The sequence below is a fragment of the Vanellus vanellus genome, assembly GCF_965231255.1.
Source record: "Vanellus vanellus genome assembly, chromosome: 3".
Taxonomy (NCBI): Eukaryota; Metazoa; Chordata; class Aves; order Charadriiformes; family Charadriidae; genus Vanellus; species Vanellus vanellus.
The window spans coordinates 125,342,404-125,364,656 of record NC_138907.1 but is presented as its reverse complement, the minus strand read 5'-3'; the positions used below and the strand labels follow the sequence as shown (position 1 = coordinate 125,364,656).

General features: G+C 44.2%; 1 protein-coding gene across 1 annotated transcript in view; it reads left to right on the top strand.

The window, feature by feature from the left end:
* Window positions 1-22,253, top strand: part of PKHD1 (PKHD1 ciliary IPT domain containing fibrocystin/polyductin) — a gene marked incomplete at both ends in the record, with an annotated part of 274,861 nt that overhangs the window by 218,645 nt on the left and 33,963 nt on the right. The window contains one exon of the mRNA XM_082481732.1: window positions 20,191-21,186. Within this exon, the coding sequence (XP_082337858.1) occupies window positions 20,191-21,186 (996 nt within the window). The remainder of the gene's footprint in view (window positions 1-20,190; window positions 21,187-22,253) is intronic.

The window sequence follows — 22,253 nt, the reverse complement described above, 5'->3', positions numbered from 1 at the left end:
TGAGGCGGGCTAATTGAAGGACAAATTTTAAGTAGATTGGGCTGTTGCAGCGATGCACTGGGTTGATTGGTTGAACCGAAGAAAGCTCCTTCTGTTGCCATCACATTTATGCAAAAGTTGAGCGGCATGAAATAATTCTATTCTCCGTTTTGTAAACTGATACCATTCTTAGCTTTCCTGCAAAATATTGCCAAAACTGCCTTAAGCGTGTATATTAACTGAACGTACACGTGACATGTCATGTGTTTGTCACACGTGAATAAAGTATGTATACATATATATATATATTTACGTTGCAAGGTAATAGATGGTAGATGGATAACGGGATTCTGCTGTCTTTGGTGTACAGACCACCGGAATAACGAAGACATCTCTTTCTTTTCTCCTGCTGCCCCAATCCCTTTGGTCACCGTCACCCCCCCCCTGCAATCCAGTGATCTAAAAAACAAGGACTGGCGGTGACAAAGCATCAGGGGGAGGCTAAAATCCGTGTGGCATGTGACATAGAGAAAAGGTCACATTGCCCTGCATGAGCCCTCTCTTAAGTCAAGTTAATTAATGGTTCTTTTTTTTTCTAATTCAACTGGATGGGCCTCCAGGCAAAGTGCTATTTGTAATGGCACCACATTCTGGAGTCACCCAGCCTGATGCTGGCTATGCCCCTGCACGTCCCCGTACCTTCAGGCCAGGAGGATGCGTCAGCTCAGCCCTCCACTCACTGTTCAGGTGCGCATACTGCTCCCAAGTCACCTGGCAAAGGGTGGTAATGAGCCTGATCCAGGTGGCTTTCCACAGAAAATCCAAACGCCAGCACAAACACCATGGAGCAAAGCAGACAGAAAATGCAAAGGAGGTCTCAAATAAGAGGCCACAATAATTTCATTCTTCTCTGCACTGATGCACAATGGAATCCCGTCCACAGCAAGCAAAAGAGCCACCAGTGGAGCATCTAAAGAGGAAGGGGAACTGAAACACATGGCCAAGATGTGTCCATGGTCCTTGTGAGGACAGCTCTCAGGCTGGGCAGTGGTATCTGTCTCCACCTCGTCTGGGAGCCGTGCTCCTGCCCTGTCCCTTGCGTGCTCGTGCACAGGTGTATGTGGGCTGAGGTGATGTTCCTGACGCTGGACCTAGTCGAGGTCCTACCAAGAGGGCAAACCTCATGCTCCTGCTATTCTTGCTCTCTGTGAGAACACAGCCTTGGCCCATGCTTCTGACTCCTGCTGGCATTGGTGTCTGCAGTGGATCAGCCCCGTCTGTCTCTGAGCCTGTGCTTGGAGCAAATATTTCTGCGCAGACCATGCCGCGAGGTTAAAAGAAACAGCAAAGGATTCTACTGAGGTTCACAGTTGTCAGCCAAGGCAAAGGCAGACAACAGATTGTTCTCTCCAACAAGCACTGGTGGCAGCATCCTGGTGGTGTAGCCACGCTGCATCTCATCCCACGCTTGCTCCTGTATTTGCTCACCGTGTCTGTAAGAAGGATTTCCACAGCTAGTTTGTTCTTGCGGGGCTTTATACACACACATTTCACCCGCTGTTTCTCAGAGCACCTCGCTTAGCGAGATGCCCGCGCGTGATGAGTTGAGGAGGAGGCTTATTTCACGGCATCATTCATCAGACTGTTTCCCACAGTTACACGAGGCCATAACCTCACTGAACTCAAAGATTAGGACAGACTATTAAAGCCCAGCTTTGGGTGCAGCTGCATCAACCCAGCGAGGCACCAGCTGAGTAGAGACAGGAAATTATTCCCAGGTTTGCTCCTGTGGTGACTCCAGTCCTCCCAAACCCGTCCTCCCTGTATTAATTAAGGTGCAGCGGGTAGACATGTCTCTCTTCAGCTGCTGTTAATCTATTGCTCATTTCCAGCAGGGAGATAACAGCTGGAAGGTGACTAGGTTGTCCCTTCCTCCTCTTCCACTCAAGTTCGAAGCGTGCTCTTGCGACAAACAGAAGGCAGGCAGCAACAGCTTTGTTTCCTGCCTCACTAATAATGAGGTGATAATAATCACCTCAAATTGCTTTTCTCCACTTAAAATATTTCTCTAGTGCAAGAGAACGTCAGCTCCAGTCTTGTAAACTGCTGAGTGAACAGTAATAGTTTGTTTGCAACGAGGGCGCAACAACTTAAAAAGATCTAAGTGGGAAAAAAATCAGCAGCCTCCAACAATACCAGGAGAAGACCAAATATTTCAAACAACGTCTGCTTGGTCTTTGCCTCTGGGTGTGAACTCTTGTCTTGAAGCTGCCCGGAATTAATGCTGGCTGCAGGTTTCCCTGTCCATTTCCTTCGGCTCGAGGTACACCTCTAACTGACGTGGCCTGTGCCCCTTTCTTAAATTTTGCAGGTAATTTTGTGGCCACAGCAGCGTTCTCCAGGGGCAGACGTTAGCGTGGATAAGGGGCTATGCCCATGCCGAAATAAATAAAGCGGTGGCAGGCCACAGACATGGCAACACGATCCTCTGCTCTGCAAAAAAAGGTTGCAACAGCCCCTGGCATGCTTTTGTCCTGGGCCAATTAGCGCTCTCCCAAATGATTCTTGGGCGCAGTCTGGGAGTTAATGTGTGCCAAGGAACATTCCCAGTTGGTCTGTTGGATGAATCCATCCTGTTTTGAAAGCTGAGAGAGTTTAATAGATGAATGCAGCCAGAGCATGTCGGTTGGCCTCGATGTCTGGGAATACTCCTGGGCACATTTAATTTACTAGTGAAGATGTAGCCAGAATGTCTCTTCAGGACCATTCATTACTTATATATCTGTGTTGAAGTCGATGTTTTTTGCACTACTCTGATTGTATCCCACTGCCTCTGGTTTTAAAGCTCTTATTTTTTCTTTTGGCTGCTGTAGCTGATCTGGGACGTGATCTGCTGTCTTCATAAATCTGTGCTGTGTCAGTTTACTCGGTCTTCAAAGATTCCAAGAACTGCTGGTTTGTTTTTTTTTTTCCACTCTGTGGTGATTAAGCAACCCTGATTATAGTCGATTAAAAGGCATCTTTTCTCTTTTGCAGCCCATGTGTTAAATTTTTTGAACAGTTTTTTTGTTCTTTTCTGCCTTTTCTAGTTACTTTCTGTTACGTTTATATACTCAGCACAGTCATTGCTGACTCTGTACAAGTATGGATAGTCGGTTAGGAAAAATCTGCTGCTGGCCATCTCATTTTTAACTCTACCGGTGCTCCTGAGCTGCTTGGAGTAGGATAGTTCTCACAAGAACAGTGAGGAGCATGGTGGTACTGCTCCACACAACGTGGCTGAGAAGATCTCAAACCTCCCGACTGCCTTTGTGCTGGTAAACTACAAAGCACCAGAGCCAATTTTATGGCCTTAGGGTCGACTTTCAGTGTGGCCATGTGCCTAATTATTAAATTCCCTTATCCTCCAGATCAGACTGGTTGCATCCAAACTAGAATGGTTGAAGACCACACTAACCCTCAGACAGCTCCTAGACACTGTTTTGCTCAACGTTAGTTGACCTAGACAAAAAAAAACACGCCAATTCTAGGAATGTAAACTATGTGTGACTGAGTACCAGGACTAAGGCATAAGCCGTCACAAGTGTAGACATAGCCTCAGTGAACCGCTTTTTAAGGCTGATGGAAAACTTCTGTGTCTCACTGTAGGTAGAATGTATGGTTAAAGCCTTTGAGATATTTCAGCATGGGCAACAGGTCTACCATGCCATGCCTACCCCAACCCCAGATGAAGAAATGTCTCCGTGGCAGTTCAGACATCTCTTCTGCTTGTATTTTTCTGTCCTCAGTGAAAGAAAGAAATCCGGCCCAGCACAATCTCAGACCGTGTTGTTCCTGGCTGTGATGTTCACAGCTAGGTTCTGAGATGTTTTGTCCCTCTTCAGTCCCCATTGGCAGCACTAAAGTTGAGAGTGACTCCCACCCAGGTTTGGTGTCTGGACTTTGAAAGGTTACTGTTTCCCTCAAATCCTTCCTTTTAAGCTCTCAGATATGGAATAAAAGCAAGAGGATTAGCTAAAAATAACACCTGAGGAAGCAAAGGAAAGGACTGAGTGATTTCTTCCTGTTCTTACAGTGATTTTTGTTGGTTCGGGCAGGGAGAAGACAGATTTGAGGATGACAGGAGATGCTTGGACAGTCTTCAAAAAAGTGGGTTTTATTGATGCTACTTGCTCGAATTTTATGTAAAAGTAGATCCAACATTATTCTTGTTCACAACATATTCTATGCAGAGACTTCTTGCACCCATCCCTCCAAGTGTTCAAGGCCAGGTTGGATGGGGCTTTGAGCAACCTGGTCTAGTGGGAGGTGTCCCTGCCCATGGCAGGGGGCTTGGAACTAGATGATCTTGAAGGTCTCTTCCAACCTAAACCATTCTATGATTCTTGTAAACCTCTTCACTAGTTATTAAGTGGACAGAATTGGTATCTCAGTTTTGGTGTTTTACTGTGAATGTCTTGGTGAATTTACTGTGTATGTCTTGGGATTACCTGGGAGAATACTAACCATCTGGGCTTGAATTAAGTGACGAATCTTATAATTACACTAGGCTGTAGCTGTCAGGTCCTAAGAAACCTTTGTTCCCAGCAGTGTGAGGAGGTGAAGCTCCAGGCTGAATTTGAAGGATGGACCTGGTGTAGGTACACCCTCAGCTCCCCGTAGGGCTCAGTTCCTAAATGGTAAAGCTCTTTTTCTTTTCGTGCTCTCTTTCAATCCCAAGCTCTCCAAGGAGTGTCTCACTGTCAGCTTTTTTTTGGAACATATCAAAAGGGGGTCCCATCCCCACAGATCCCTGGCCATAACACTTTCCAGGCAGATAATCTCAATCTATTCTTGCTCCTGTCCAGCGCTGCCATTTTGCACAGATCAGCAGAATGGTCACTAAATGGTGATATAAACACTGTTATGGTCAACCACGGTGTGCTGATCTTCCCTCATCACCCTGTTCGGTACCGAGATGACTGGTAATGCCTGGAGCTAAAACGTGGTTGTCGTGGCTCCGAGATGCGGTGCAGGCTTTGATGATACAGATCCGATCAATGTCCATATGCCCCTTCGATGCCTACTGGATGCTTGTGCAAAGGTCAGGTGTCTTTAGTGCTCTCCCAGAAGGTTTTTAATGGAGTGAGCTGCTAGCTTTTATCCTTTCTCATAATTTTATGAGGCAGAATCCCCCCTCCCCCAGGCAAGCAGCCAGCCTGCCACTAGCTATTCGCTTTAAAATTATGATGAAGCTTGAAATAAAACACAGGCGCGGACTGAACCCACTAACCCTCAGTCCAAAGGTATTAAGGCTGCCGGTTGATAGAGACAATATCTAGTTCTTGGAAATGTTTTGCTTCTAGCGCCCTGGATGATTAGGAGGAGAGGACTAGGCGAAAAAGATAATGATTCCGTATTTGCTGTGGAAATGGCAAGTGCAATTAGAATTGCCAACTGAGTTGTGATCAAAATTCTGATTAATTACTTACTGCTATTTCACAGAGAAGAAATTAGTGCGTATCTAATTGGCGTTACTGAAATGTATTCTGTGCCTCGCTTGCATAAATTAAATGCAAAGAACAAATCTACCGCATGTGTATGAGAGAGAGAGAAAGAGAGGGAGCAAACGAGGATGTATGATACTGGGCAAGATCCCCAGGTGATGTAAATCAGGACTGCTCCGATGAAGACTCTGGATGGCGAAGCTTTGACCCGGGATGCTAAAAGAGGTATTTGATTTAGGTGTTTACTGAGGGTCTGTGCTATATAAAAAGAGGAGGTCAGACTAGAGCATCACAGCAGCCTTCCTTCTAGTCTTATCGAATCTCACTCTATCAGAACCAGTCACAGCAGTATCAAATCCTATTTTCAGCTCGTGAGGCCATGGCACCAACCCCCACCATACCATCACAGGCTTCCTATCGTATGACTTTTGTTTGCTTATTTATTTCAATTTCAGCTCTGCACATGCTCTAGGCACATATACAATAATGGCAATTACACATCGTACAAAGCACATCAATATTTTTAGTATGAAAGAGAAGGAAAATGCAGAGCTGTGATTCCAGTGCTTTAATCGGCAGGACCACATTATGTCAATGAAGCAGGGACACGGAGGACTGATTAGATAAATTCCCCCTTGCACCTCCAGCACCCAGCACTGAAGTGCCCACCATGTTCTGAAAATGAAATGTATGCATTAAAAATGAATCTGCATTTATTTTCCCTCTGGTGTCTTTTTGGTTTTTCTAACAAACAGAATCTTACAGAAAGGAAAAGAAAAGAAAAAGCATCCCTAGATGGGAGCTTTGGCAGTGCGTTTGCTCTCTATCAAGAAGTCAACTGGGTACCTTGGTGGAGAGGGCTGTTGATGTCAGTGGGGATTAGATGAGCCTCCTCCTCCCTACTGCCCCTCAGTTAACTGTTATTCTCCAAGCAGAAACGGGAGAAAAGTAGCAGAAAGGGTGAAGCAAACAGACCCTCTAATTTTTCTAATCTGAGGGATTTATTATTACCTTCAAAGAGGTAATTTTCCCAAGCAGGGGCCTAATTCTTCTTGCATACTGTAGGTGTAAAAATTGCAAAAAATTTTCACTGCAAAATTGCAGTGAAATCAAGCAGCTATATTAATTGCCTTGCAGTGCCTTGCCATTGTCCTTCCCTTTCCTTGCCTTTTGCCTGATCTCATTACAGTGGCATGGAAGTACGTGTTCTTACCATAAAATATTCTTTTTTCTTTCATATTCTTTTCTTAATGAACTGGTGTCCCACCTCTTAAAAAAATGTTTCATTTCTGCCCACTTGAGCCTGAAAGGGCACAGCCATCGCCAGTCAGCTGTAATGTTCTTTCTTTTTCCTCTCTTCCTATCTCTGCCTCTCTTATCTCCATGATCTTCTTTTCTCTGTCTCCCTCCCCCTCCAGACAGCTTTATTAAATTCAGATCTCTACTTCTGAGGCCTCTGTGTCTGAGCTCCTGTTCCATGTGAACCACCAAGAGCAAAAGAAAAAAGAAAAAAAAAAAAAAAAAAAGGCAAGATTCCCTTATGTTCCTCCTCCCCTCCATGTCCTTGGCAGCACAGGGATCTTTTCCACAGCACATCCTTCTGGCTGGGTATTCAGGTGACAGACCGCAGTGCTGCCAGAATTATTAACCCTTTTCGGACCTCCGGGAAACATAACATACAAGAAAAACATGAGTTCTTTTTTGAGAACTGACAACACGCGTTTGACATAGCGTACCACCCTTTTGGGCAGGATTTGGGTTGGAAAGTGAGATATCTGCTGAAAGCTCTTCCCCAGGGAAATAACACATAAACGGAATTCCTGTGGCTTTCATGGAGAGTGGCTACAGCCCAGATGTCTTGATAAGGCAGCGCAAATTTAGAACTGGGTTGGACCGATTTTCTACCTACTGGATTAGTCTTAGTACCTGGTACTTAATGCTTAGTACTTAGTACTCAGTACTTACTGTACTCTGACTCTGGAATGAACTTTTCCATGCTAGCTGGATGCAAACACCAGCCACAAAGTTTCAGCCTGGTGTCCCTTACTATTGCCAGGCAAGGATGGGAGAACTGAGCAAAACCTGCCAGACTGGCTCTTCGTAGGCTCTTCAAACTGGCTGGGCTCTTCATGGAGCTGAGAGATGCTCTGGTGGCCCAAACCATCAGAAAGGCCCATGCAGGTTCCTGATGAGAGCCTGCCAGCTAAGCTTGTCAGTTGCTATGCCCGGAATATTCTGATATATATTCTGATACTGTTGAGTCATAGAATCCTTATGGTTGGAAAAGACCTTTAAGATCACCAAGTCGAACCATTACCTAACACTACCAGGCCCACTTCTAAACCATGTCCCTATCTAGATGTCCGTATCTAGATGGCTTTTAAATACATCCAAGGATGGTGATTCAACCAATTCCCTGATTTAACCACTTCCCTTCCAGTTTTTGATAAACCCTTTCAGTGTAGAAGCTTTTCCTAATGTCTAACCTAAACCTTCCCTGGTGCAACTTGATGCCTTTTCCTCTTGTCCTATAGGTTGTAACTTGTGAGAAGAGACCAACACCCACCTCTCTACGTCCTCCTTTCAGGTAGTTGATGCCAAGGAATAAACAAGTGGAAATCATGCTTGTGCTCATCTTATGTATCTGTCTGGCAATGCTGATGTTACACCAAAAAAAAACCAGACCCAAAATTGTCCATACTGGCAATTCTTTTCATAACAGTTAAATAATATAGACTATTATGCATGAAGGGCATCCTTCAAATACCATCAGGATGCCTGAGCTGAGCGGCCTTTGGGAATCCTGTATCGCTCTGCCCATCTTCACCCTGTTTCTGTGCTCTTTTTTTTCCACCGGTGCTAAAGCACTACAAAATCTGAAAGAAACAAATCTGCTTAATGCACCTGTCTGGTTTCCTGTGCACAGCTAGTGGGTTCCTACACGATACCTTTGAACGAAATTTTGTAGCAATTGAATATTTGTATGACAACCACATAGCCAGGGCAATGATAAGTAAATGTATAGTATCCCAACACTAAGAGTTTCAAAAATGTTATTGACCACCATGTTTCAGGGACTGAGCATGAGGTAAGCGCCCTCCATAACATTTCTTTTCTTTTTCCACAACACTCTGAAGGATTGCCGCATGTAGGAATGCAGCTTTATGATTTTATTCTCAGATAGGGTCAAAACGTCAGCTGTTTTATATTGGCCTAAGCATCAAGCTGTCATCAAATAGGCCACCTGGGGAAGTGGCCTGCTGGGAATGCATTTTAACCATCCAAACAGAGACATCCCAACCTTTGCAAGCTCAACCACCAGAAATTACAGGGAAAAGCAGAGAACAAATGGGCTTCGGTTTTAGTCCCTTCAAGCACCGTATGATGGGCCGTTACTTCTCTTTTCTGTTTCCCGTTGCAGGCTGGGGTGTTTTTAGACTAAACAAGTTCCCGTAACCTGAAACCCGGCCATCATTTATGGAAGTGTGATGTGTAGTGTGGTTAATAAATAAAAAGTTAAGAAAAATAAAAAGACAACCTTTGCACTATTAACAAAAGACTCTTCAAAGCTATTCTTTTGCTCTGGGCTTTTACAATAATAAGCTGAAAAAATACATTAGAGAGCAGACTCCTTTCTAGCCACTTCATATTTCATTTTGCCTCTCACTTGTCTATTTATTTTCACGTCTTTCCTGATTACTTCTCAATTGTAGAAAGACAACATTAGGCACAATGAGTTTTAAATATACTCCCTGGCCAAAATAACTCCAAGGGCTGTCTGAAATTTCAAACGGCTCACCAGCAAGTCTGGAATAAAATGCAAAGGGAGTGATGCCTACTGGTTAGAGCAGGACAGTCAGGAGTGAGTAGGTGTTTGCAGTGCTCCACCAGTGGAGTTATTCTTTTTCTCCATGGGCACCGTACCACACAACCAGGATCAGTGGAACTCTGAGTGCATTCACGTAGGAAGATGAAGAACGCTATCTGGTAAAGCACAAGAGATGCTCCAGCTCCAAACCTACTCTTTCCCTGTTGGAGCTCTCCAGTTGACTTTGATGGAACAAGGAAGGGACCTTGGACTACATAAAACCGGCACATGCGAGTATAACAGCTATTTGCAAAAGTAAGCCTGAAAGCTTCTTCAAACCCTCTTGCAAGTGTGTGAAGTTATGTATGAAAGCGTCATTAGCATCACAGCTCTTCTTCAAGTCATTTGCAACCCTGGCAGCTTCTCTGGACATACTCTAAATTAGGAGTTTTGTCCTAGTAACCATATAAAAGCCTAAAATGTAGTTATTCTATGATTTGTGACAAAGCCCTCAGAAGCCTGGTCTAACTTTGTAGCCTTGCTCTGAGCAAGAGGTTGAAATAAATGACATCCAGAAATCTCTTCTGACCTATTTTTTCCTAAGATTCGATGTAGGCACGGTATTTTAGGACTTTGCCTACAGACATGTTTGATTTTCTTGTAAGTGGTGTTTGAAACCAGTCTGCTTCTGTACCTGCACCCGTGTTGGTTCCAGAAGTTATAAATTAGTTTTTTCGGCTCTCGTTGTGTTTTCTCAGATGTCTCTTTTGCAATAAATTCTCTATTTCTGTGCTTTCTGAGGTATTTTGCTCAGTGCCCCCTCTCTTTCCTGTGGGAGCTGTACTGCTCAGGAGCAGAGCGAGCCGTGGTCTGCAGGGTGACCGCACCAGGCTCAGGTGGGAATATCTGGATTGGGTGGCTTAGCCATCACACCCACAAATGCTAAATGCAGAGTTTGATCTTTTTCAGGGTCTCTCTCAAAATTTTTTTTTTGCAGTCTGTTTAGATCGCTGTCAGGGGTGGAGGAACTTTCTTATTTTCTAGATTAACATGGTAGTGGCTTCATCTCCCTTCTTTCTGTCTTTCTCCTTGTTCATAACTAAAGGTGAAGGTTGCTTTAGAGGTGTGTACAGAGTGATCATTTCCCACTTATTTCAGAACAGGAACCGCTATTATCCTAGCTGTTCTGCAAGCCGTGTTAATTACATCGTTAGGAGTCAGGCTCATTTCACCTAACTTCACCCGTCCGAACACAGGCCTTCAGTCCAAACTGGCCGTCCGGGTTTCCCATACAGCCAACAGAGACAGACACCTCCAGAAGTGACACAATGCATCCAAGGGAAAGAGGAATGAATGGCCCTCAAAAAGTCTCTCTCCTCTCTCTAATGATTATTGTCTCAATGAGCAGCTTAGACTAGACAATTAGCTTAGACTAGATGCTTAACATTTAGGCAGCTAAAATTAATGTGATGAGTCCCATTCTATGTGCTCAGATAATGACTCTAGCCTTTGTATCTCAAATTTTAGCTCTTCAATATGTTTTCATAGGTGTTCAGACTCTGCGCTACGCTTTCAGATTAATTTCGACTTCTAAGGCTTAAAATACTTGCCTCCCATTACTGTTCATTGTCATAAATATGTCATGGCATAATATAGCTGTCTGTACCTATAATGAAATCCTTCTTGTTTAAGATTCAGCTCCATAGCCCATGCAGGACTAATATTGCTCAAAATCACCCTAATAATGTCACAGGGACTCTTGTGCTTGCGAAGCTTTCTGTCATGAGCGCAGGCTCTAGGGCTGTGTCTTCCGTCAAGGCAGGTACAAACAAGATTGTAACTTTTTTTATAACTTACTGGTGCAAATAAATAAGTAAATAAATAAATAAATAAAAAGAAAGTGGACACAGGGCTGCTGATAAAAAGATATTGGTGGCATTGAGCAAGGTGGGGAGAGACCTCAAGAAGTCACCTCACCCACCCACTTACTCCAAAGCGGCGTCTATACTTACAGGGCTCCTGAAAGCAATTAATATAACCTACTCTTCAGTTGTGTCAGTTCCACCATGTTCCTAATCAGTTTGTTTCAAGGCCTTGCTTTTTTTTTTTTTTTAACTAGAAAATATTTTTCTAATTTCTAACCTAAACCTTCCTGCTTAAAATATTAACACTTTGTTTTTTCATCTCTCTGCATTGAACGTGGGAAACCAACCTTCCTTCCTTCCTGATCATTTTTATAAAGCTTCTACAAACTCATACGCTTTAATATACTAATTAAGGTGTCTGCAGTCTTTCAGGTTGAACTTGGGATATTTGAAATACGTTTGATTAAATGATGTATCTAGGAAAACAAATAGGGTTTTTATAAAATATTTTTACAGAAAAATTTTTCACAGTCCAAAAATATTACAATTTCTCAGGTAAATCTGAAAAATTAGTAAAATTTTGCTATTTAGTCAAAATTTTGATTTGTTAACAAACTAAAAAAGGGGAAAAAATTCAGGGCAAATGCTGGACTCTGTCTTGTCCTCTCCTTCACCTATGTCTTATAAAAATAATTTTCATTTTTAAGCCAAATTCTAACCTGAATACTTCCAAAATCTGCAGGTATTTGGTGTTTTCCTTCTGGCCCGCTTCTAATGGAAAATTGTTCAGTCTCTTTGTGAGTCCGTTCCCAGGACCAGAGCACTGTTCTCATTGGGAAGAAATGATAATAATAATAACGCTAAAACGGAGTTCCCTGCAAATTTTATTTTGAGGCAGTTCATTTTATCCCCTAACTTTATTTTTGCAGAAGAAAAGGATGATTTGTCTTTGCAGTGACTGCGGGCCAAGGAGGGAAAGAGAAGCTGAGAACCTCCCCGTCCATAACAAAAACTGGCAGCGATGGTCTTAATAGAGTTCAAGTTTATTTGACTAATTCTTTCACCACTTGTCAGAGAACATACTTTTGTTTGCGGTAACAAACCGACCTCTCTCCTCCCCCATTTCTCCGGCGAGTAGCACAAGCACTTGTGTGGAGCACACATTACCGCTAACCGTTATGATGTTTGCTGTCAAACTCATTTATTTATGCAACCGCTGTGGAAAGGCCTGGGGCCCACAAGCAGCCCTGAAAGATTTCAGAGCCCTGGTGTGGGGTCATGAAAGGGAAAGTGAGGGGGAGGGCGAAGCCTCCACTGGTTATGAGAAAGGAACTGACACAGGAAATGGTCACATATGGCACAGATTTATTGTGTCCGGGACTTCCCATTCAAAACTCATTATATCCAGAGCTCAGAGCAGTGCATGGCACGGCCACATTCGTTTTTAAGTCTGGCATCCGATGAAATTGCCGTTCTGCTGTCGGGTGGCAGTGGTAGTTTTATCATTCCTTGGCCAGAGAGATGGTGGCTGGAACCGCCTCGGCAAAGGCTCCGCCGCTCGCTGCCCCTCGCCTGTATGTTGAGCGCCGGGTATCAGTTTGACCAAAGCTTTGGTCGACGGGGTTGCTCGTCAGGAGGAGAGAAAAATCCGTCTGGGCTTTAAATACACCTAAAGGAAACCAGGATTATCTTAAGGGGAGACGTAATGGGAAAGGCTTTGGTAGTGACATGAGAAGCAAATTGATGCCTGCCGACCAGCATGTTTTATCGAGGGTGAAATAATTTGGACCAAAAGATGTTTCTCTTTATGTTTTTTCTCTTTTAATCATCTTTCCTGGGAGACAGAATCCCTCTCACGCTCAGCTGTTGGCTCTTGGAACGATGGTTAATGACTTCAAGAGGTTTGGGGGAGTAGTTTCTTTGTACTATCTGCTTCATGAGAGCATCTAAAAGCTCCAGTCAAGGCCCTGGGTCCTATTTTGCCATGTGCTGTACAAAAAGGCATCATTTCCACCCTTAGCTGTGTATTGTTAGAGCTCAGGAAGGCTATGGAGACCCAAATGATCTCACCTGTGCTGTCGTATGAGGGTTCACTCTGTGCTGTTCACCCCAGTCCCATGCCATGCTTTTGACTGCGTTACAGTAGGGTTTAAGGTAATGACTCCCGCATTCTCCTTCATTCAGGGTTACAATTTAAGGGTGCTTAACTCACCGCACTTTTGGGCACTCTCTAAAAATGCACAGAATCACGAAGTATAGCTCCATTACGCTGTTTAATCCTTTTTGTCCCCACGCACAATATAATGTCAGGTAATGCTGCTTTTGTCACTGTCCTGGTTTGAGGTAACCAAATCAGAGCAGTCACCTTATTGGATTTATCCCCTAAATAAGCATTATGGGGAACTTTGTGTTGTCAGGATGGTTAAAATGACTAAAGTTCCCTAATCATTAATGATAATGGGGACAAAAATCCTCCCTAATTGTGTCTTTCTGATTAAGTTCAATAAAAAGTTCAAAGACAAGCTGCTCTGGGGCAGTGCTGGCAATAGCAGGAACGGGCACGATGTCTACCTCTACTGAGTCAAGCATCACTAAGGTATGGACACTGGAGCTTCCCCGTCTGTCCTGCTATATCAAGAGAACAGCTCCAACCCCAGTTTGGTCCCAGGCGACCCAGCAGTGCCCAAGCCAATTCCTGGGGACTTTCCAGAAATTATCATAAGTCAGGCGCCAGTCCAAAAGGGCAGTTTGGAGGTGACCACCATCTTTTGGAGGGTCAGTGACTTTCACACTATGGGAATGCCACGCCAACTGGCCTCAGGGACAAGGAACTGGCCTTGGCACTGGTTATTTTATTACTTTTGATGCATGCAGTGCCGTAGCAGCTCAGTTCCAGCTGAGTCTTCTGGGCCCAGACAGCCAAGGCATTTCCAGGTGCCCTTGCGGGGGCAGCAGGGCATTTGAGAAGTTCTGTGGCACTGTAAGTAACATCCCTTAATTCAACCACAACACAAGGCCTGGGCTGGGCAACCTCACTAAAGGGTACTTCAGATTTACCGCCCCACCTCCTTTGAGAGGGTTCAAGATATATTCTCCTGGCTACGTTATTCTCCTCCCCATCTTTTCGAAGTTTTGTGAGATAGGTTTGATTATTTTTGTCTCAGGTACAAAAGACCAAAGATGATCTCTCTGACTGAAGAGGTTCCTGACCTGTAAAGCACTGAAAGGTTTGAGGAGCATTTTGGGTGAACATTGCTACACTTGTGCTTTGTTCCCATACTCTTTTTAGGTGACTCTTTTCGATCACTGTTGGAGAGCATCCTGGCCTCGGTGGGCTTCTGGTGTCTCTTGTTAAGACTTTACTTGTGCACTTATGCTTTAAGGTCAAGAATGTTTTATTACTATGGGAACTAGAAAACTGCAATTTTTTGTTCATAACTTGGAAAGATATACTATCATCTGTAGCATAAGTGCCTCACCTCTCAGGCACGAGGGAGCTCTGGAGGGTTGGTGCTAGCATAAAAATATATAACCATATGAAAGATGCAAATAATGCTTGATTTCACAGTGAATAAATACTAACAATGCGTGTGTCTGTATTAATGCATGCAAACAATGAATGCGAGGACAAATATTTCAAGTACTACACCTATTTTACCACGGATTTGTGTGTGAAAGGGAAGGGCTGATGCGGGTCCTGTGGTGTGTAACGAGGGTGAGCTTACACCAAAGTTTCTCCTTTCAGTGGGAGCTCTAATAATTGTTTTTTCTCTACTTGGGCACCTACTTCAGCAAAACTTGTAGGAACATAGTATCTTTGAGTCCACAAATGTGATTGAAATTGGCCAGGGGCTTCAAAGTTTTTATGGAGGAACGATAAACAGGAGAGCATAAAACCCCACACAGTTTGATGTTATGAGACTCATTTCCTTCTAAAATCATTTTCTCTAAAAGAAAGAATTAACAGCCTAAAGCAATCGCTCCATTTTTATTTACACGCTCCCTGCTATGAGTATATATGTGTGTGTTTCTCGCACACGTACATACACAAATGCACGAGCAAGCACGTGTCCCACCATGCGTTCCTATGCGTGTGTTCCCGAAGCTCACCTTGCGAGAAACCCACCACAAATAAGTTACTTGCCTTTACATATCTGTGCGTTTATCCCCCATGGGAACACTGCTAAACTCAATTGAGTGATATCCCTAATTTACAGTCAGTGGGATTTCTAAAAACGATGGGGGACGCCTTATTTCAGCATCCGCTGAAGCCGATGGGTTTGTTTTCCTTTACATACGAAAAGATTTACAAGATCAGCATGTGCAGAGCCATTGCTTTCAAAGGATGAGCGCGTAGGCATCAGGATCCTGTGCCAGGGATTAGACAGGAGAATCGGTGCCAAAATTATATATGGGGAACATCTGAACCCAAGAAACATAGAAAACCTTTTGTATAGATAAAACGACTGACCTCAGAATAATTTACCTTCGCTAGATTTCTAAGGTCCTATTGCTGGGCCCTTTATTTTTTTTTTTTTTTTTTTTTATTTCACATTTGAATGTCAGCAGGTCAAAAGGAACAGTTAATGCTGATGAATATTTCCCCCTCAGCAAAGATACGTGCTGGCCAGCCCAAGGCCAATGAATCGCAATTTCTAAACAGTGTCCCATTTATCTCTCCCCTCCCCCTTCCTCCCCTACTCGCTTTTATATTTTTGTAACTATAATTGTAGTTAAATTAGAAATAACTGACGGGCAAATCCAGTCGTATGGAAAGAAAATTGTGGGAGATTTATTTTATTTTGATAAAAAAGTGACATTGCCTTTTGTTTTTGTCAAAAAATGACTATATTTTTCCCTGTACCATGAATTGCGAAATCTATCACGAAAGGGGTAAAAATTATTGAAGGAAATGGTGGTGTTAACCTGAAGGGGAAAATCATTAATGTTGATGTATTTCATTCAATTTTAAATGTAGAATTTATTTTATTTTATTTTATTTATTTGGCATTGGGGAACTAGGGAAAAGGCAGGAGACTTGCAAAGGACTCTATGTGCCTTTAAGTCAAAACATCTATTTTAAAAATACTCTTCCCTCCTTCCCTCCCGCTCCATTTTTCTAAATAAAGGATATGAGATGTTGGTGGTGGTGGTGGTTTTTTTTTTTCCTAAGCAAAGAGGACCCCCTCGGCGCATTTTTCTTTTCAAATGTGAAATGAGGTGGAAAATCCTCATTTCACGACAGGAAGGACAAATATTGACACAAAGTTAATATTTGTCAGGAGCCCTAGAAGCAACCTGAGTGCTAAAATCTCATATAGATATACATGTTTGTGTGACTTCGTGTGTATGTGCATGTATGTAATTAAATAATAAACTTGACTTGATGATAGGGGAATCTGCGGAAAGCCGAGTCTGCGCTCGGAGGCTGAGGGAACAGCTGGAGAGGGCGGACACGCGCACTCTCTGCCTATTATTTCTCTCTCTTTCTTGCACCGAGCGGGACACACACCCGGCACACGTGCCCATGAGAGTGCCAAACACGCACACACATGCGCCCTCTTCCTCTGCTGAGGTGCACACAGCTCCTGGTGTGATGTTTGACGTCACCTGTGCACATATCACCGCAGGTAGGATCATCTTCTCCATCTTTGCCACCCATTCATAAGGTCTCCAGTTGACTCGTGCTCACCAGGTTTCTCTTTCTTTTTTCCCCATTTCCCCCCCCCCCCTCACACACACGTGTGTGCAAACACACCGGCACGGACAAACATAACCTGTTTAATCTAATTTCACCCTATGCGAGGGGATGCTCCTGGAATTTATCACTGTTATTGCTCATCGCCAATGTAAATAGCACATGTCAGCTCAATATTCAGTGGTCACTCAGTATTTATTAAGTCCTGTCCACTATGGCCTTTTTGAGAGGAAAGCCCGGGGGCAGATTAGCTGCTGGCCCTGACACGCCGCCTCACTTATCTATTCGCATTGATTATGAGAGTCAGCTGTGGCCAGGACTCACTTTTTCCTTCTCCTCTCAGACCCCTCTTACAAGCACCCCTGCTTGGATTTTCATGAGGAAATAATCAGATTAGAGCTTCAGCAGTTGAGTTCATACGGAGTTCTCTTTCTCCGATGTGCTACTAACCGAATAAACGTGTTTTGTGGTAAATTGTAAATGACATTATGATTACTAAGGCCAGCGTGGGTTTCATTTAAAAGTGATCGAAATTGCAGGCTGCAGAAATTGTGACTGGCAGATAAGGCCATTTGGAAGGAGACAAGCAACCATACGCGTGCGTGCGGGGCTGCGCGGACAGGAAACCGAGCAAGGCAGGCAGGGAGAAGGAAAGTCCTGGGAAATCACAAAAAGGCAGCAAATCCCATTTGTAGACAAGAGAAATGTCACCGGGGGGGGGGAGGGGAGAGATGGGGGGTTTCCGGGGGAGCAGACGATGAGATGTGTCAGCCTCTCACCGCTCCGGGACCATACCCAACGTCTCCGCGTGCAGCGTTTCCACTTCTGCTTCTGAAATGAAGTTGCTGCTGCCTCTCCCTCTGCCCCCAGCATGCGCCGAAAGCAAAATACTGACACTCATAAAGCGAAATAAAAAAAAGAAAAAAAAAAAAGGGAAAGGCAAGACAAAGGGAAAGAAAATGGTAAGCGGGTGTCTAAAAATAGGGGGTTTTGCACAGATCCTATCTGGCTTGGACGTCCTCCCTGAACAAAGCTTGACATTTACGTAATTTCATTGCTTTCCTCGGTGACGGGCAGAGCGAGAGCTCCTTCTGGGAAACGCTCACAGACCTGGGTAGCGGTCTGCAAATGAGGAATCCCCTTGAAATAAATCATAGGTAAGCGTCCCCAGGATCCAGGCATCGAGATGGAGCTATAAGCAGCGCCCAGAGTGATTGCTCATAGTTCAGTTCTTTTCCAGGAGCCCGGTGTTTCCTTCTAAGCAGTGAGTTTCACCGCAGTGAGTTTCACGTTGCGTTCCCTCGATAAGGGGAATGCCCTTTTATTCATCCAAAACTTCGTGACTCGAGGATATTGCTGTCCCTTTCTTTTTATCATTAGCGCCGGGCACTGCTGATCTGCCTGCGTGTCCCCAGAGCTGCTGAATGAGGAACACGGAGTCGGTTTAGACATTGGCCGTGCCTCGCCTAACACGTTCGTGAGCACAGCTAACCAGGGGAGGAGCGGGCGCGTGGAGGGAAGGAGGATTAGAGCTGGCTACAGCAGCAAATTCCTCCTTTGATTTTATTTTGAAGAGAGGAAGGAAAAAACAGAAACACACATCTTTTCCTAAGATGCTCCAGGCAGAAATGTTTACGCTTTTGGTGCCCGTATCTGAACTCTTTTACTTTTATTCTCCCTTTTTAATCAGTGATGGTCTCATCACTACAGCCTGAGGCAGAATTTCTCTCATCTTGAAGCAGAGACCTATATTTGGTCAGAGGGACCATACCCTAACTCAGAAGACTGTATGTATCTCTCTGTATAGATCCTTCCACAAAAGGATCCTCTTGACTTGTCACCGCAGACACTTGGGATGGGAGTCGGTGGCAAATTCTGCCACACATGCAAGTGTCTTAGCTCCTGTCATATTCACGGAATCACGGAGTTTTCAGAGTTGGAAGGCACCTCTAGAGATCATCTAGTCCCACTCCCCTGCCAAAGCAGGACTGCCCAGAGCACATTACTCAGGACTGCATCCAGGTGGGTCTTGACAATCTCCAGAGAAGGGGACTCCCCCACCTCCCTGGGCAGCCTGTGCCAGTGCTCTGTCACCCTCACCGTAAAGAAGCGTTTCCGTGTATTTGAACAGAACTTCCCATGTTCCAACTTGTGCCCATTGCCCCTCGTCCTGTCACTGGGAACCATTGAAAAGAGCCTGGCTCCATCTTCCTTCAACCCACCCTTTAGATACTTGTAAGCATTAATAAGGTCTCCCCTCAGCCTTCTCTTCTCCAGGCTAAGGAGTCCCAGCGCTCTCAGCCTTTCCTCATAAGGCAGATGCTCCAATCTCTTAATCATCTTAGTTGCCCTAATATTCAGTGAAAGAGCATCTAAATTGTTACCTAAAATGGCTTTTGTACTCCCGTGGATCATGTGTTACATCTGCAGATGTTGTAGCTACCCAAAGGAGCCCAGGTGACATTATGCACTTGCGTTTAAGTGACAGGATCCTACCTCTGGTCATTAAAGTTAGAGGATTGTAAAGGGCCATCCAGCTGACAAACCAGAGATGTTTCAGGGTAAACTTCACGGCTTTCTAAACTGCTCTGTCTGCATTGATGGCTGGGGAATTGGGAGTGTTTCAGTAACCACAAATGTGTGTCCAGTGTAATTTCAGGTGCTATGGGGTGTCCCACCGGCCCTCCAGCTGCCACCCTTGACATGCATAGGTCTTCTGTAGACCCTCTGTAACGTGCCTCAGATACCTCAGGGTATCCCATGCGATACTAGATGCCTGCCTGTGGGCAAACGATTTAAACTCCAGATCTTCACTGACTGCCATGGGAGCATAGACACGTGGAGAACAAGTAAGGATCTCCATACAGTCCCTGTGAGTGGCACGAGAGGGCTTTGCGTACCGTTAAGTCATCTTTCCAAAGAAGTGCAGTCGTGCCCTGATTTTTTACCCAGCTACAGGCTTGGAATCAGGAGAATGTAGACAACATAAGGACATAGTGGTGGGTCAGACCAAAGGTCCATCTAGCGTGCCTGCTCTTTCAACAGTGGCCATAATTTGACATCTAGAAAGAACAAGGCAAGTGTATGTGCTACTTCTCTGTCATTCATTAGTAGTCTTCAACCATTTTCAGAACATCTTGAGGTAGATGCAGTTTCTACCTATTTAATATCTCTTAGTGTCCAAGCTTCTCTTAAAACTATGTAAAATTTAGCATCAACAAATTGACTTGGAGCACTGAATGGGAAAAAAAAAACAAAACACAGTGATACCACAAACAGTTGAGATGATGTCGGTAACAATTCATGTTCTTTTTCTCTCCCCATCTCCCTCTGTTCTCTTCCAGGAATTTACAGAGATGACATCAAGTGTATCTTCAAGCCCTCAGTACAAAGCTACTTCTGCAAACAGGCAGATCATGCATTTGTCATCTTAGAAAACTTGGATCCCGGTATGGTCAGTCAGAGACTGTTTCCAGTGGTAGCAATGACTGGCAGCTTTATGGACACCTTCAGCGATGTGATGTTGCAGGCATCGTGTTATCCTGCAGAACATCGTTCTACTTTCTTTTCTGTGTTGCCATCCACCAAACTTACTACAATATGCTTCCCAGACCTAACACCTCTGACTTTCAGGCTTTACCTCCTCAGTGGCCAAAATGCAACCAGACTGCCCCTTGCTATATTCTACAATGAACCACTCAGCCTTCGTGTTTTCATTCAAGGGAAATACATCCCTCCGACCCCATCTTCTTTCTCACTGAACGAAGGGGCAGGAGCCAATTACTTTAGCTTTGAGGACAATCTTCTCTATGTTCTCCTGCATGAGAAGGAAACTGTAGAAATAGTTGCTGGCCTTTCCCTTCTTGTGGCTTTCACTGTAACTGAAGCTGTTGGGGAAGAGGATGAAGCACGTACAATTCATCGATTAGCTGATTTCTTGAAGGTTGGACATGACCAAGTCAGAGTAGTCCATCATGTGCTGGGAGGAGAAAGCATGTTGAAGGTAATCTCAGCCAACGCTAGCAAAAAGAAATATCACTGCCCTAACATGGCATTTTGTACGGCCTTTTACAGCAGGTCTAGCTCACAGAAGGTGGGGAGAGGACCAGTGAGTACCCGAGCTCTGCAGCCATCTGATGAGGCTGGTCCATCAAGGGTTCTCATCATAGAACTTGGCGATCCACCCGGCCATCCAAGAAATGAGTTGACAAGTGACAGCTTAAAGAATTTGGCCAGAAATATTATCAACACTCATCAGACTGGAGACCTTCAGAGAGGCCTTGGCTTGCCGGTTGATAGCTTAATGGTGACTCAGCCTGCCTTACTGTTTGCAGCAGAAGCTGACAACAGGTGAGTACCGGATGCAGTACCAGCAGTTACCGATTTAAGTGTAGTGAGGCAATTTAACCACTTGATCTGGTTATTGAGGTGGGGAGTAAGTTCTCCATTGACTGAAATAGGACTAACACTGGTGAAACGCATTATAAAGTTTCCACAACAAAGCTATGCCCGAGTACTGCCTGGACTCCTGCGTGTGAACTACTGTGGTATTCTGCTGATGCTCGTGGATCTCTGTAGTGCAGAGATGCTTTAAAGCAGGAACAGAGTTCCTGCTCGCCTGCCTTGAAACTATAAAGTACTGGGTAAAGTCAATGTTTCTAAAGAAGTTCAGACTATGATAGCTCTTAAGTTTCAAGCAATTAAATCTACAAATGTTTATAAGTTGACATAACACAGAGATGTGTTATGAAAGACAGCTTGTTGCCTTAATTTACTTGTGGGTCTAAACCTCGATTCATATACTTTTAAACTTTAAGGACAGAAAGGACTGTTCGTTCTTCTGCTTCAATCTCCTGCATGACACAGGCCACTACTGTTCACTTTGATACCTCAATGTTAACCTTTCTTTTTGACAAAAATACTTATTCCAGAAAACCATCTGGTCTTGAAGATACAAGCGCTAGACATATCGTATACTACCTGAATGTGTGTCTGGATGTTGGATGCTGTCCCTGGTTCCGCTGTCACAAGTACTTGCTTGTTTTCTCTTGTCAGCCTCCCTGTCTCCAGCTTCCCGCGAGAGTCTCTTGTTCTTTCCTTCACTGTTACATCAGTGAGTTTCTGGGCATTGACTCTTCCTCCTCCTCCAGATACCTCCAAAGTAATCAAATCACTTAGCTGTCTGCTTTTTAATAAATTGAAAGGTTTGAGTTCTGGAGAGTGTTTCTTTCCTTCTCTGTCTCTGGTTTCTGAGTCCTTTTTGAAGTGTGTATGTCTGAAAAGCCAACAGTTTTCCTCCGTATCAGTGCCATACGCAAAAGTGGCGCTAAATCCCATTTTCTACTGATAGAACTCAATGATCCCATTAGCCCATTTTTCCACAGAAACAGGAGAGCTCATGGGCCTCTGTTTGCTCA